This window comes from Cygnus olor, chromosome 10 (genome assembly GCF_009769625.2).
Source record: "Cygnus olor isolate bCygOlo1 chromosome 10, bCygOlo1.pri.v2, whole genome shotgun sequence".
Classification (NCBI taxonomy): Eukaryota; Metazoa; Chordata; class Aves; order Anseriformes; family Anatidae; genus Cygnus; species Cygnus olor.
The window spans coordinates 15,756,361-15,769,226 of NC_049178.1; the positions used below are offsets into that span (position 1 = coordinate 15,756,361).

Here is a 12,866-nt window from a genome sequence, read left to right on the forward strand (position 1 = left end):
TTTATTAAACATTTCCATTTAAATAATAATTTTCACAATTCTCAGTGAAACAGACGTATTCCCTCTTAAATCAGTAATTAAGAGCAGCCTGGGACATTACAAAGCCCTGTGAAAGGAATTCAGGGAACTAGTGTCCCCCTTAAACAAATCTGTTCTGGCAATGACCCAGGAATCTTGTCTTCATAACTCACAGCTCTAATTATTCAAGAGGACATTATAAATGAAGGATATATCTAGACTGTTATGACTAATAGGAAAGATTTATTTCTCCTACAATAGGGGTAGAACTAGAAATATTTGTTCTATTTTTTTTTCTGCCTTCCTACTGGGAGCTAAAAAATAAAATAAAATCAATGCAGATTAATTTACAGAGTTATTCCTAGTGAAGATACTGGGTATGACTGTCCCCAAAGAAAACCAGCTAGCAGAAGCTAAACAGTTTTATAAATGCTCACACAGCTAATCTCCTCTCTGCTGAAATAAACAGAGAAAGGATTAGAGAACAAATACAGCGCACTTTATGTGAAGAAGCATGGTAATGTTAACAAAAAAAAAAAGGTAATTGTTTGAAGATGAAACGCAGCAAGACCACATTCACCACCAAAATCATCAGGAGTCTGCATCTGCCATTGCTCTCCCAAAACCATCAGGAGTTTGCGTCTGCCATTCTCTCCTAGGCTCGGAGACCGTCACGGTAGCAATATATGTGACTGGCAATCACGCAGGCATTTCCTCCTCTGGCATGCCACTGTTTTGGGCCACATTAAATTGCCGGTACTGAATTGGACCAGAATAATATCATATAGACGGGACTTTCAAGCGTCCTTTTTTTAGGAAAAAAAAGTACTGACATCTTTAACTAAGGAAGCATGAGACTTTCATACCCATGAAACAACCACACAAATCAACACACCCAAGTACAAACATACCTATATAGAGCGACGGTGACTGTCTTCTGGAGAGTTAAAAATGAAATATGAGGTGTGCATCCCAAACACAACTGTGAGTGGAAGAACAGGTTCAAGAATAGGTATACGTTTGATTTTTCCTAATTCTAAACTGCTCACTTTGCCTGGAAAACTCATTCTGTTGGCTTGTACTACAATCAATACACTGTAAACTGTGAGCAGATACATAGGAGTAGTTGAAAAGAAATTAAACTGCTTGGTTTATGAAATCAACTGCTGGGATTTTGCAGCCATCACAAGAGATTTAAGCAGAACACTAGGACATCACATAAAAATGTAGATAAAAGGACACTCGTCACCTTTGACCACACACTCTTCAGCAGATCCTCATTCCGTGACTTTTGGAGATATTGCAGTTCTCCTCTTCTATAGTTTAAATTGTGATGGTGAATGAAACTATGGCAGGATGGAGAGGGTTTTGAAGTGAATAATCTGGGGTGACTCATCTCCACCCCTTCAACCTCCCAACAGCAGTACCTGCTTTCACCTCTGATTTACTCTCAAGCTTTCCAGGAGACTCACAACCTTAGAAACCTTCCCATTTTAAATCATACGCACAGACTTCGTTTGCACTACCTAAATGCCCACTCACAGATGCTTTTCTGTAGTACAAGGCAACCGCAATGAAAAAAAAAATGTGAAATCAAGTACATTGGGGACTAACAAAGAAAACAAAGAAAACTAGCCATGTAATCTCTTCCCACACTTCTTACCCAAATCTCCTTTGGCAAACAGCATGGGAGAGCCTATAAGGCTGAGCTCTTCTGCTTTGTACTGTTCTCTGGTGCCTCATGCAATTTCAACCGGGTGTACAGCGAAATACAAAAAGCTATTCCTCACAAATGGGTAAGCAGATGGAGCAATATTTGCTATCATAAGTGCTTTTATTTCCAAATGTAAAAAAAAAAAACAACATACCAAATAGTTCCACTGGCACAAAATGAACTATTGATCTAAAAGGACACACCAGATGGAAAAAAAAAAAAAAGGGTATGAAGTCTCCTAGATTAAACAGAAATGACTGTGTATAGAAAGGAACTGAACTACAGATATATTGGTCCTATTGTTCAAAGCAGGGCATTTTTCTCTCTCAAAAGTGAAAACACACCTGGTTCACTAACTTGTGATATAATCGTAACGCTGGAAACTGCAAGGGACTCGATTCTGCGCTCCCGGGAACACAGCTACAAGAATTTTCTAAACCCACTAGTTGTACCCAAGATACATTCCCTGATGAAAATAAAAGGGAAAAAATAAATTTGTGCATATTAGCTGGCACGGAAAATCTTGCTCATTCTTCAGAGTTAGATAACTGACAAGGAAGCGTTCTTGAGAAAAATGATCTTCACATAACGCCAGTACCTGTACGTTGCACCCTAGTGATAAGGGTTCTATTTTAAAAACATTTCAAACTTTCTGCTCACACAGATCTTGTAAAACAATTAATTGCTCTTCCTGTGGCAGGAAAAGATCAGCCCACCGCTCATCACCTTATCAGTGTGTGCTTTCAAATTAATATTTCATGGACACTGCAACTTTTTCTCATTACAAAAGCAGAATTACACTTCTAGGAAGGGAACTGCAACAAAAGGTACTTGGATAATAAATACGGCTGCAGTTCTGTAGAGCTTTTGAGAATTCAAAGAACATTTGTTTACATAAACTGATGATTTATTGCCTGCAAAGAAAAATAATGTGCACTGTCAGTGATTCTGTTTATCCTTAATAAAAATTAGCAACCAAAAATAACTTCAAAATTGTGACTCAAATATCCCCACGTGTAAAAGCACGTGTGCTTGCAACATAAAGGTCTTTTTGCCTCACTTCAATGATTTTTCCCTTGTATTGATATTCTGTTATACCCAATATTCTAAAGAGAAATAGTACCTGTAAGCTGGTTTGCATGTCTTCCTATCAATTCATTAACAAGTTCGGAAATCCTTGTGGGGAACCCAGTGGTAAGTGGTCCTCTGTTAGTTGCAGATGACGTGGGTTATGCATGTAACAGCTTATCCAGCTCCTGGAGCATCTGAACTACCCTTCGGTATTTTAATTATCCATGAAAACATTTACTCCAGTTAATAAGTTCTACATCCACTTACTAAAGTCTTTCCTATAAATACCATGAAGTTACCCGGGTCAGTCTTGTCGGCTCTCCTTAGCAGGACACATTCCCTTTGCACCAGCAATCACTTGGAATAAAAAATCTCAAAGTTCCCCCCAAAGTGTGAGAGAGCTCGGGCCAACCAGGCGCCTGGCAGTCACTGCTTTTTTCTGAGCCTCCTTACAGATCACTCAACACTTACACTATTGATTTTTTTATCCGTTCCTTCCCATTTTGCTCCATGCTCCCCTCTAAGACTAACCACAATGGCTGTAATTGAAGACACGGGAACAGATCAAACTCTGGGAAGGCGAGAGAACAGGCAGCAGAAACGAAAGCAGTATCTCTCGAACACTAAGCTCTCCAGCCAATTAATCCCAGGGCATATACTTGTTTTGGGAAAGTGAATCAACTGTTGAATGATGACCTCTCGAGGTTTTAAACGTCAACTTTGGGAAGAAAAATAAAAGAAAAAGGTAGCTACAGAATGTCTAGGCTGACATCTAAGACTTAACTCTGGGCTACGCATTATGTCGTTCCTGTTTCATCAACCATCAAAAAGACCTTGCTTTTCCCTGAGTTTTGATGACCGCAGCCAAGCAAAAAAAATAATAATAATAATTGCACCATACTGAAATAAGACAAATGCAGAATATACTTGAATAGGGGTCTGTTGTTTTAGTCATGCCTGCACCGGGAGCACTGCTTTGGCAAGTTAGGGTGCAGATACCAGGCCCACCATAGCTGTCTGTGCACGTCACTGAGGAGTCCAGCAAATGGAGAATCAAGTAAAGGTGCTCAGGTGGAACCCCCTCCACCCCCAAACACACACACGGATAAGCTTTTATGGAAATAATCTCAGGTTCTTCTTCAGACACTGGGAAAACCGCTGTCAAGTTGTTGAGAAGAAGCATCTAGGACAAATGGCCAGTGCTGCTTGTTTATTTTAAACAGATGCCCTCTACCATCATTTCAAAATGAGGAAGATAATCCTGTCTGTTCAGCCTTCTGTGAACGGTGCTTTAGACACGCTGCTGCACCAGGACATGAAAGGAAGCTGTCATCCCATCTCTTTCTCAATTAACACTACTGCACAGATATCCCAAGGTAAGGCGACGTGGAAACACCTATTTCGGATGCAGTAGCACGGATATATTCTTACATGCACTTCCAGCTAATCACATTTTCCACTAAGCAAATCTTCACGTACACCAATGCGATTTTGAGGAGTTCTGCTTCTAGAAACACTTTGTGAAAGCGAAAGGTAGGATGTCAACACGCTGCACCTCCTGGCCCCTCAGCCTGCCCCATGCCATGTGGGACGCAAATCCCATCAGCCTCTCTTAGCACGGGTGGGCTCCGTCACCCCACGCAGTCAGCAGACCTGCCCGTTTGTCCTCAGGGTTTCTTCCAGCTCAACTTCGCCAGCCTAAGTGAAATCCACACTAAAAAAAAGCCGTGGGCAAAGTCTCAGCGTCAGCCAAAGCACTTCTGGTGTAGTCATGGCCAGTCGGTAATCGTGACACCGTTGCCAAGTCACAGTCTACTCCAAGCTCAATGGAGCCGTTAACTAGCCCACAAACAGAGCATTATTTCTGGTGGTCTACATTAGGCACGTCAGAAAACTGGAAAAATGTGGTGCTTCAAAACGAAACGAGGCCAAGGGGACAGCGAGAGCCTGCCCTAACATCTTGCTAATCTGGACGATGTCTTTGAGGGGTTTTTTCTGGTCTTGACAATGGATCCTATGTGCTAGGAATGAGAACTGATATTTGAACACATAAAGAAAAAAGCTTTGCTGAAGTTTGAGGTGCTGATTTCTTTAAGCAGAAGACAAAAATACTATTAAAAAGTCTCAAGACCCAGCATGTAAAGTCAACAGTGAAATGAGAGCATCAGGAAGAAAGTGGAGGAAATGGCACACGGTTGGTTTAGCTAAAATAAAAGCTAGCTCAGTGTCTGAACTGCGCTGTTTCAAAGACGTGTGCATTGTAAATGCATGGCTTCATTAGTGTCTCTGCACCATCCCAATACATAAACATGTCCTGCCTCTCTTCCTTACTCGGAGTCCTAGATTACGATGCTGAAGTTGTAAAACCCAGAGAAGAATGCTTTGTGTCTGTAAATAAGCCCGTGGGTGTGGTGTGATAGCAAGAGCAGAGCACTGAGGATGGCACAAACACCAAACCTGGAGGCCACCTGGAAGCTTGTCACAGCTGTTGTTTACTACAGATCTTTGCAGGAAAACTCAGCGTGATGGGGAGCAGGGAGCTGAGTGTGTGACGGGCTGGAGGAAGCGTGCTGGAGGGCAGAGGGACGACTGCTGAGGCTGGCCAGAGCTAGGGCAGGACTGCGTGGTGCTTCCCATCTGAGCTAATACATGCATTTGCAGATGTCTCTTTACGACTTCAGCTTGCAAAAATAACTGTGCAGTCCACCTACTTCTTTCAATAATAATTCCCCTTTGGGTGCATTCCTATCTCTCGTTTCTTTACAGACAGCTCCTGTGTTTAGCGGTGAAGTTGCCTGCTCTCTCAGAAGCCTGTACCTGTGTCATCCATCTAGGCAATGCTCACATCGTCCCAATTCGATGAGAGCAACTGAAGTTGCTCTCCATGGAACACGGCTAACTCCTAATCAACTCTGCTATAATAGGCTGTGCGGGAGCCTGCAGCCCATGGACCTGAATCCCAGCCTCGACCAAGTGAGTGAGAGCTGAACCACGGGGGATCCTAACTATTTTTGGGGAATTTTGGGGGAAGAACAGGTTAACATTGCCTTTCTTTATGTTGCATTTAGTAATTATCACTTCATTTAGCACTTCTATTAGTGCAACAAAAAGCAGCTGGCAGGCCAAGCACGCTCAGTCCAAGTGACCTTGTGTTCTTGTTCGTGTTTACCACATAATCAGCAGAGAATTCCATTTCCCAAATACAAGACTTCATAATCCATTAGCACTAGAGATTGGTCCAGGGCTCTGGATTTACTGGTCACGTGCACCAAGGAATAAAAATGAGTGTACAGCTAGATTAATCTCCAGACCTGTAAAGCATTCCAACCCACCATGCGTGCAGTCGTCTCATTCAAATTCACACATGAATATTAGCATCATTCTTAAAAGCTACCACTAATACCATCCCCACGGTACACGAAGAGAAAATTAAATGTTACCTGCTTTACAACTCAGCAAGTATGAAGACACACGGTAACCGAACTCCACTTCTCAGATTTTCCATTTGTTTCATAAACGGAACATGAGTACTGATGTTCTTATTAACACACCAGCAACACAAACCTCCTCCTCCTCCTATTTCCAGGAGGCAGCAATCGCTTTCACCGGTCTTAACTTTAAATCAAAAGTCTTTAGCGAGTCCAAACAGTTTAGCTCACCATCAAGTTCAATAAATCAGAGAATAGAATCAATGGAAAGCATTTCAAAATGTAACCTTGGTAACACACAAAATGCATCCACAGTACTTCACTCATTTGCTTTATTTGCTGCTTCAGAAATTAGAAATTGGGATGTAACACATAGGCAGAAGGACGTTAGCATTAAGACATTGCATCTACCGAGCCTTTCACACCACATGCGTTTTCCTAGAAGGCACTTTCCCCATTATACCTTAAAAACCTGCAGCCAGGCAAGTCAGATGACTGAAAACTAATCATATTTCATGTTAACAAAATGGAAAATGGAAGTATTCAATAGAAAATAATAATCCATATTTATTCTTTACGTCCACGCACAGCACTTTAGAAGTAATTTGGTCCATGCTTTCCACTGATAAAACGAGAACGAACTCAACAGCGATATACAACATCTGCCATTTGAAGAATCAACATCTATCAGCATTACCACACAATTCTAACTGTGGCCCTACACAGTTCTCCCGTGTGCAACACTTAGATTGAAAACAGCTATTACTTTACCTATCATTATGTGGTATTTGTTGGTAAATACTGATTTTTGAGTGACAACATCATTATTCAATATTTATACAAGTCTTCCAATATAAACAACCTCTGATTCACATAGAGATAGAAAGCTTAAAAATGTTTTGCTGCTCAATTCAGCATGCTATAACTAAGAGTTTACTAGCTCTTAGCCAAGCCTGATCTGAAAGGCATGCCATTATCTTCAGAGCTCATCAAGGTCCAAGCAAAAAACCTTTTGTTTTCAATATCCTCTTCTAGAGGTTGGAGAATGGTGCGATGAAATAGGATCTTTTTCCACTTTTTGTGCATCTTCCCCAAAAGCTAAGCACAGACTGATTTTGGGTAAAGCTTCTGAACTTCTAAAGTTTATCACTCTCTAAACTTCTCTGTTTTCCTACTAGCTCGTTTCTGGGTGAAAAAGAGCATTTCCTTCTTAGCTTCACTTTTGCTGCTTACCGCCTACGCGAACTGAAGATGACCTTCCAACAGTGGCAGTGCCCTCTTTCAGTGTGACCCAGCCACAAAATGCTGTTCCATTTCACACCTTAAATAAGCATCAGAAATAAAGTTTTGCTAACAAAATAAATATAAAAAAGCCGCTTTTATTCATCGGTTTCAAAACAATAGAGAAACATGCACCATAATGATACTAATGAACACTTTCTAAGCCAAGTACTCTTTTTTAAAATCTTTTTTTTTTTTTGCAGTAGAGCAGCATTACAGCCGTGTATCAGAGCATCCACTGTTCCAAAAAGGTCATCACAAAAGCCGAATACAAGGATGAACTGGTTTCCCTGTCAACCCTATCTCAACCCTTTCTGCTGTCACACGTGCAAGTTTGTCCTATCTGAAAACTGAGCTGTGCACACCACCACACAAAGGCTGCCTCTGATAAATAAATCCACAAATAAATGAATAAATAAATAAACCAATTAAAATTCCACTCCATGTAATCCACCAGGTCAGTGTTTTGTTACTTACAAGGCACAGCATGGCGATAAAGGTTATCTCTAATAGTCTGCTGTAGATCGTGATCCGGCGATCCTTTCTGAAACCTCTGGTTGAGATAATGTCTCAGGTCTTTGTTCAGTCTGCTTCCTGCAAAGAAAACACAGCCATTTATTTATTTCTAAATGCACACAATTAACATTTCCAATTCAGGCAAATGTTAGGCTTCCATTCAGAGTCCCCTAAATTATGGCATGCTGACTTTACGAGCGGAGGCTCATCTTCCTCTACAAATGGCTAATTACCAAAAATAACTCGCTGTAAACAAGAGGTCTCTCTTGCCTCGTAACGCATCTTTCTTCCTGTGGTGCTAAACAGATCATGATTCCCTTTTATCACTTATTTGTCTGAGCAAATGGAGAAAGACAGATGACGTGAAAGAGATGAAAGATAATAAAGGTAGAGGATTGTTTTTGCAACTCACTGGAGAGGGAGCTGGGCAGGGAGATGGAAAGGAAAGACTGCTCCCATTAGAGGTACTAACACAGCCAAACATGGCACAAAATCAAAGATGAGCTGTACTTTGCACTGCTACCTACCCCTGCACGCAGCGTGAGTTGGGAAATGACTGAAGGAGTTAAGAGCACCCAAAGTTCTTAAAAACCAACAGAATAATATCCAACACTTCTCACTTGAATTTGTTTCCCCACTCAGCTTTGAACACTTCCATAAATATGTGAGAATAAAGACAGATGAGCTAAAAACAACAACAACCAAAAAAAGCAAGACTTCGTTGTAAATGAACATTCAACACCAAATCTTTTCTTGTAGCAGAACATATGAACTGGAGCAACTTAATGAAGTCTTTTCCCAGAAATGAAATATTTCCAAAACTGAAATAACGCTGACATTAATTTGACTGAAAAGCAAAACCAATCCCACATAAACCTACAGAGAATGGGGATAGAAACCCTTTTGTTCTTAAAATAAGGAGTGGAAAAGTAGCTCTCACAGGCTGAGGCAGATCTGCACCGTGGGTGCAAGAAGCTTATAGAGGGGCTTAAAGGGGAGACCTGGAAAGGACACAGAAGATGGACCCATTGCAGGAGGGTTGCATAAATTGTAGGAAATCCCTTGAGCTGAAAATGAATTGCTGGTAGCTGGGAGTATCTTGGAAGTGGGGAAATATCAAACATCTTTCCCAGTTCCTTTTCTTTCCTAGGCATCTTGTTTAAGGGCACAGACTGAGCTACAACACTGGGCTACATGGACCTCGGGGTGAACCCCTACAGCTGTTAATACGGTCTTTTACAGTTTGCATGATCATTTTTTTATTGGATTGTGAATATGTAATGCAGAGGCCATCTCAATATTTGTTGACACTGCACTTAACGTTACTTTTGCAGATTCCTGGCTGGAGCCTCTAGGAACCACTGCAAAACAAATCAAGAATGATAATACTGCAACGCAGTGCGGCTGGACAGCGGGGCTGGGAGGCAGCAGCGGCACCAGGCTAATGAGGAAAATAGTGCAGGCCACTGAATGAAATGGGCAGGAGCAGCCTGAGTAATGAGGATCTGCAACTTTTGAACAGTAACATCAGGTTAAAAACAAGCATACAAACAACAAAAGAAAACTAATTTGAAAAACTGAGTTAAACTCTAAAAAAAGAAATACAGGTGATTTGTATTTTTTTGTACGTACATTCTCCAGACATTATTTTTTTTTTTAATTGAAGGACGGCAGGAAGGAAGGAAGACAGGAAGGCAGGTTTAAGCAGCAGCCCCTTTCCTAACAAGAAGCAAAAATTTTACGACCAAGATGCTCATTACAGAAATGGCTGAAACAACAAAACTGAAATAAAGGCCGATAAAGCTGGCTCGTCATACCTCCTGACTTACCCCAAGCAACGACCCCCACTCCAAGAGCAGTCTCTGGTTACTATATTTAAAACAAAAATAAAAACGGTTTCCCACGTAAGACTGTGGGTTAAAGTTTTCATATTTCAGATCTGACCTTCCAAACTCCAGGTGTTTGATTTGATACCAAGTCTTTTGACTCCAGAGAGATAAGGCATGAAAAGGAGCACCCTCCGAAATAATAAACCACTTTATCTTTCCGTTGAACGGTTCATATTTTTCTCTGCACACGATAGTAAGACAAGGTAGTTACTCATAGCTAAAAACAAACAAACATGACAAGCACCTTGGACACGTTGCAGGGGAAGGAATTAAGCACTGAGCTGCATGTTATAATTTAGGCTCTCTCCTGAAATACTGTGTGATTCATGATTCAATGATTTATGTCACAATAATGTCTAGAGGTGAAAAAGCTCTGCTGAGATAGGCTTGTTTGACTACAAAAAGCATGCAATTTACTGATGATATCTGCCTTTATCTTCCCTCTGTGCCTATTCCATCGAGCATCTCAGCCTATTACGGCCCCCACTAGGAAGTTTGGCTACGTGGTTATGCAGTAGCTGGGATCTCCCAGCTGAGTCACCGATGTGCCAGCCAAATGGCATTGCAAAAACAGGGGCTACAGCAACGCTTGCACGCTCATCCCCTCAGGGAGCTCACAGCGACGCCCAGTTCTATTACATTTACTTGAAATAGGGAGGAAAAAAAGGGGAAAAGATAAAAAGAGAAAAAGAAGGGAAAAAGGGAAAAAAAGGGTCACATTTTTGTTATTAAATTCCAGAAAATTCCAGATGGAAAAAAGGCTTCCTGCAGCCCTGACTAGCTTGGCTCAGCAGCTGCTGAGACCCCAGCCGTGCGCAAAACCAAGCTCACCCCATACAATCCAATCCAGAGCATGGAAGAGGAAAACGAGCTCACAGAAACTAACCCCACACAGAAAGCCGTCAAAAGGACCCACACCATGGAACACGTGGGATCCTCTACCATTTGAAGTGTCGCAGTCCACCCTGACTATCTTTTCCAAAAATCTGCTCAGCCGTGAAAGGGCACGTGCTTGATCTTGGCATTCTTGAGCAGATTCTAACGCTAAACTCAAGTTTTAAAAGTCTGATTTTTTTTTTTTCTAGAGCCTAAAATATAAAACCCTGCAATCCCTGAGAAACAGAAAGACGTGCCCGTGACATCTCTGCAACCTCCCATGTGCAAAGTGCAGCAGTAAAACTCATACTTGAAGGGCATCCCCCGCCACCGCTCCCTTTGCCAACACGTCTCACCCGCCGATGGCTTCTGCCCCTGCGCCAACCAGCACCAGGCTGGGTGGGAAGGCAGGTGCCCAGCACCATCTGCCTTCATGCAGACGTCCTCCCTTTGCAAAATCTGATTCCATGCATAAGTTGTGCTAAGAATACACCTGGCTTCAGTTTCCTTAGAGATGAGCTGTGCTAACTGAAAGGATAATACACTTTCAAACACTCCTCTGTTTTCAAGGAGATTGGATCTTACATTTGCTCTTTGGAGAACCTTCCTTTTCTTCTCTGATAAGCACGTGTAAGGAGATCCTACAGCGATAACAGCAGACCAACAAAAGATGCAATCCAGAGGAGACAGATCTTAACATCCAACCTTCCTGCTGTTGGAAATGCAGGAAATGCCACCGGAAATTCATGCTGGAAATGCATTTATTTGCCCACAGAAAAACTAACGTGTCTTTTCTGTAATCAAAATTGGGCAGTTTCAGAAAATCAGACATTTAAAAATAAATAAATAAAAAACCTTCCCTACTAACTTCAGCAAAAATCATACTTTGAAATTGAAGAATTACAACATGTTGCAAGATTGATTTTTGTTGCTGAAACATTTTTAACCCCATTTTTTAACATTTTTAACAACAAAAGCAGTGCCTTTCTTTATAAGAGAAACAAGTTTCCCCTGCTCTCTCCCCACTGTAGACTACTCCAAAGCTGAGATGTTTCCACCTTATTACCTGAACCCTTCTTTCCCTTGCATGAAACAAAGGCAACTTACTGTATGGCCATTTTTCTCAATTATACTTAATTATAATAGCGCATTTCAGAGCACATCAATCATCCTCCCAAACCATTGCACCATACTAATATCTCAGTAACAAAAACTAACCCCAAGGGGGAAACAAAACATCTCCCGTGGAAAGAGCTGATACTGCTGACACGTAGTTTTCTGAGAAACAATAAAAAGGTGCTGGTCAATTGTGTGAAGAGATATACATACATATATAACCTAAATGTTTCTGTGATTAATGAAAAATATCGACTGTTTCTACATACACTTCTCTCAAACCCTCAATGCTCTGTCACACACTTGTCCTCCAGCAGATACCCAGTACTCAAGTCACCAGAGGAACTACGCTTTGAATTCTGCTCTGCCTCCTGTTACTGCAATTCCCGGTTTCTGCAGGGGAGCAAGCTGCACACGCCATCACCCAGCGCTGCCTTTGCTGCAGGAGCACATCCGTCTCCTCCAGAGCACCGCCGCCAGCGAGCAGCACACAGACCCGGGGGGCTGAAAGCTTCTTGCTTTATCAAAATACAGCCTTCCAATAAGGAGAGCAGACTGCATAAGTGACCAAGCAAAAGCTGCTATTTTTCCCAGCGAAAAGCTGCGAGTGAACATCGCCAGGCTGACAGCACCTTCCTGCCAGCTGGTAGGCAGCCTATGCCAGAGCTGCGCAATATGTATATGCCGAGGATATATTTTGAACTCATGTTTTATGCATTTGGAAACTGGCGTTTCTCAGTTTACGTTTACATTAATTACTGCAGCTGTTTTTATCCCATTTGTGCGTTGAGATGGTCAGAGCTAATCCTGATAAATAGCTGTAGTCTGGCAGAGCCCATGGATGCGTGTGCCACGATGGATCAGGGTCAGGCCCGGGACACAGTGGTCTCTGACCTATATTACATTCCCCTAAGAAGGTTTGCAGCAGTAAATATTTTAGCTTTACCCTTCTGTGGA

At 41.8% G+C, this 12,866-nt stretch overlaps 1 protein-coding gene across 19 annotated transcripts in view; it reads right to left on the reverse strand.

The window, feature by feature from the left end:
- MAGI1 (membrane associated guanylate kinase, WW and PDZ domain containing 1) overlaps nt 1-12,866 on the reverse strand; it is a 324,538-nt gene that overhangs the window by 159,024 nt on the left and 152,648 nt on the right. For all 19 annotated transcript variants that reach the window (XM_040568203.1, XM_040568215.1, XM_040568198.1 and 16 more), the window contains one exon: nt 7,990-8,106. In XM_040568203.1, coding sequence (XP_040424137.1) covers nt 7,990-8,106 — 117 coding nt within the window. The remainder of the gene's footprint in view (nt 1-7,989; nt 8,107-12,866) is intronic.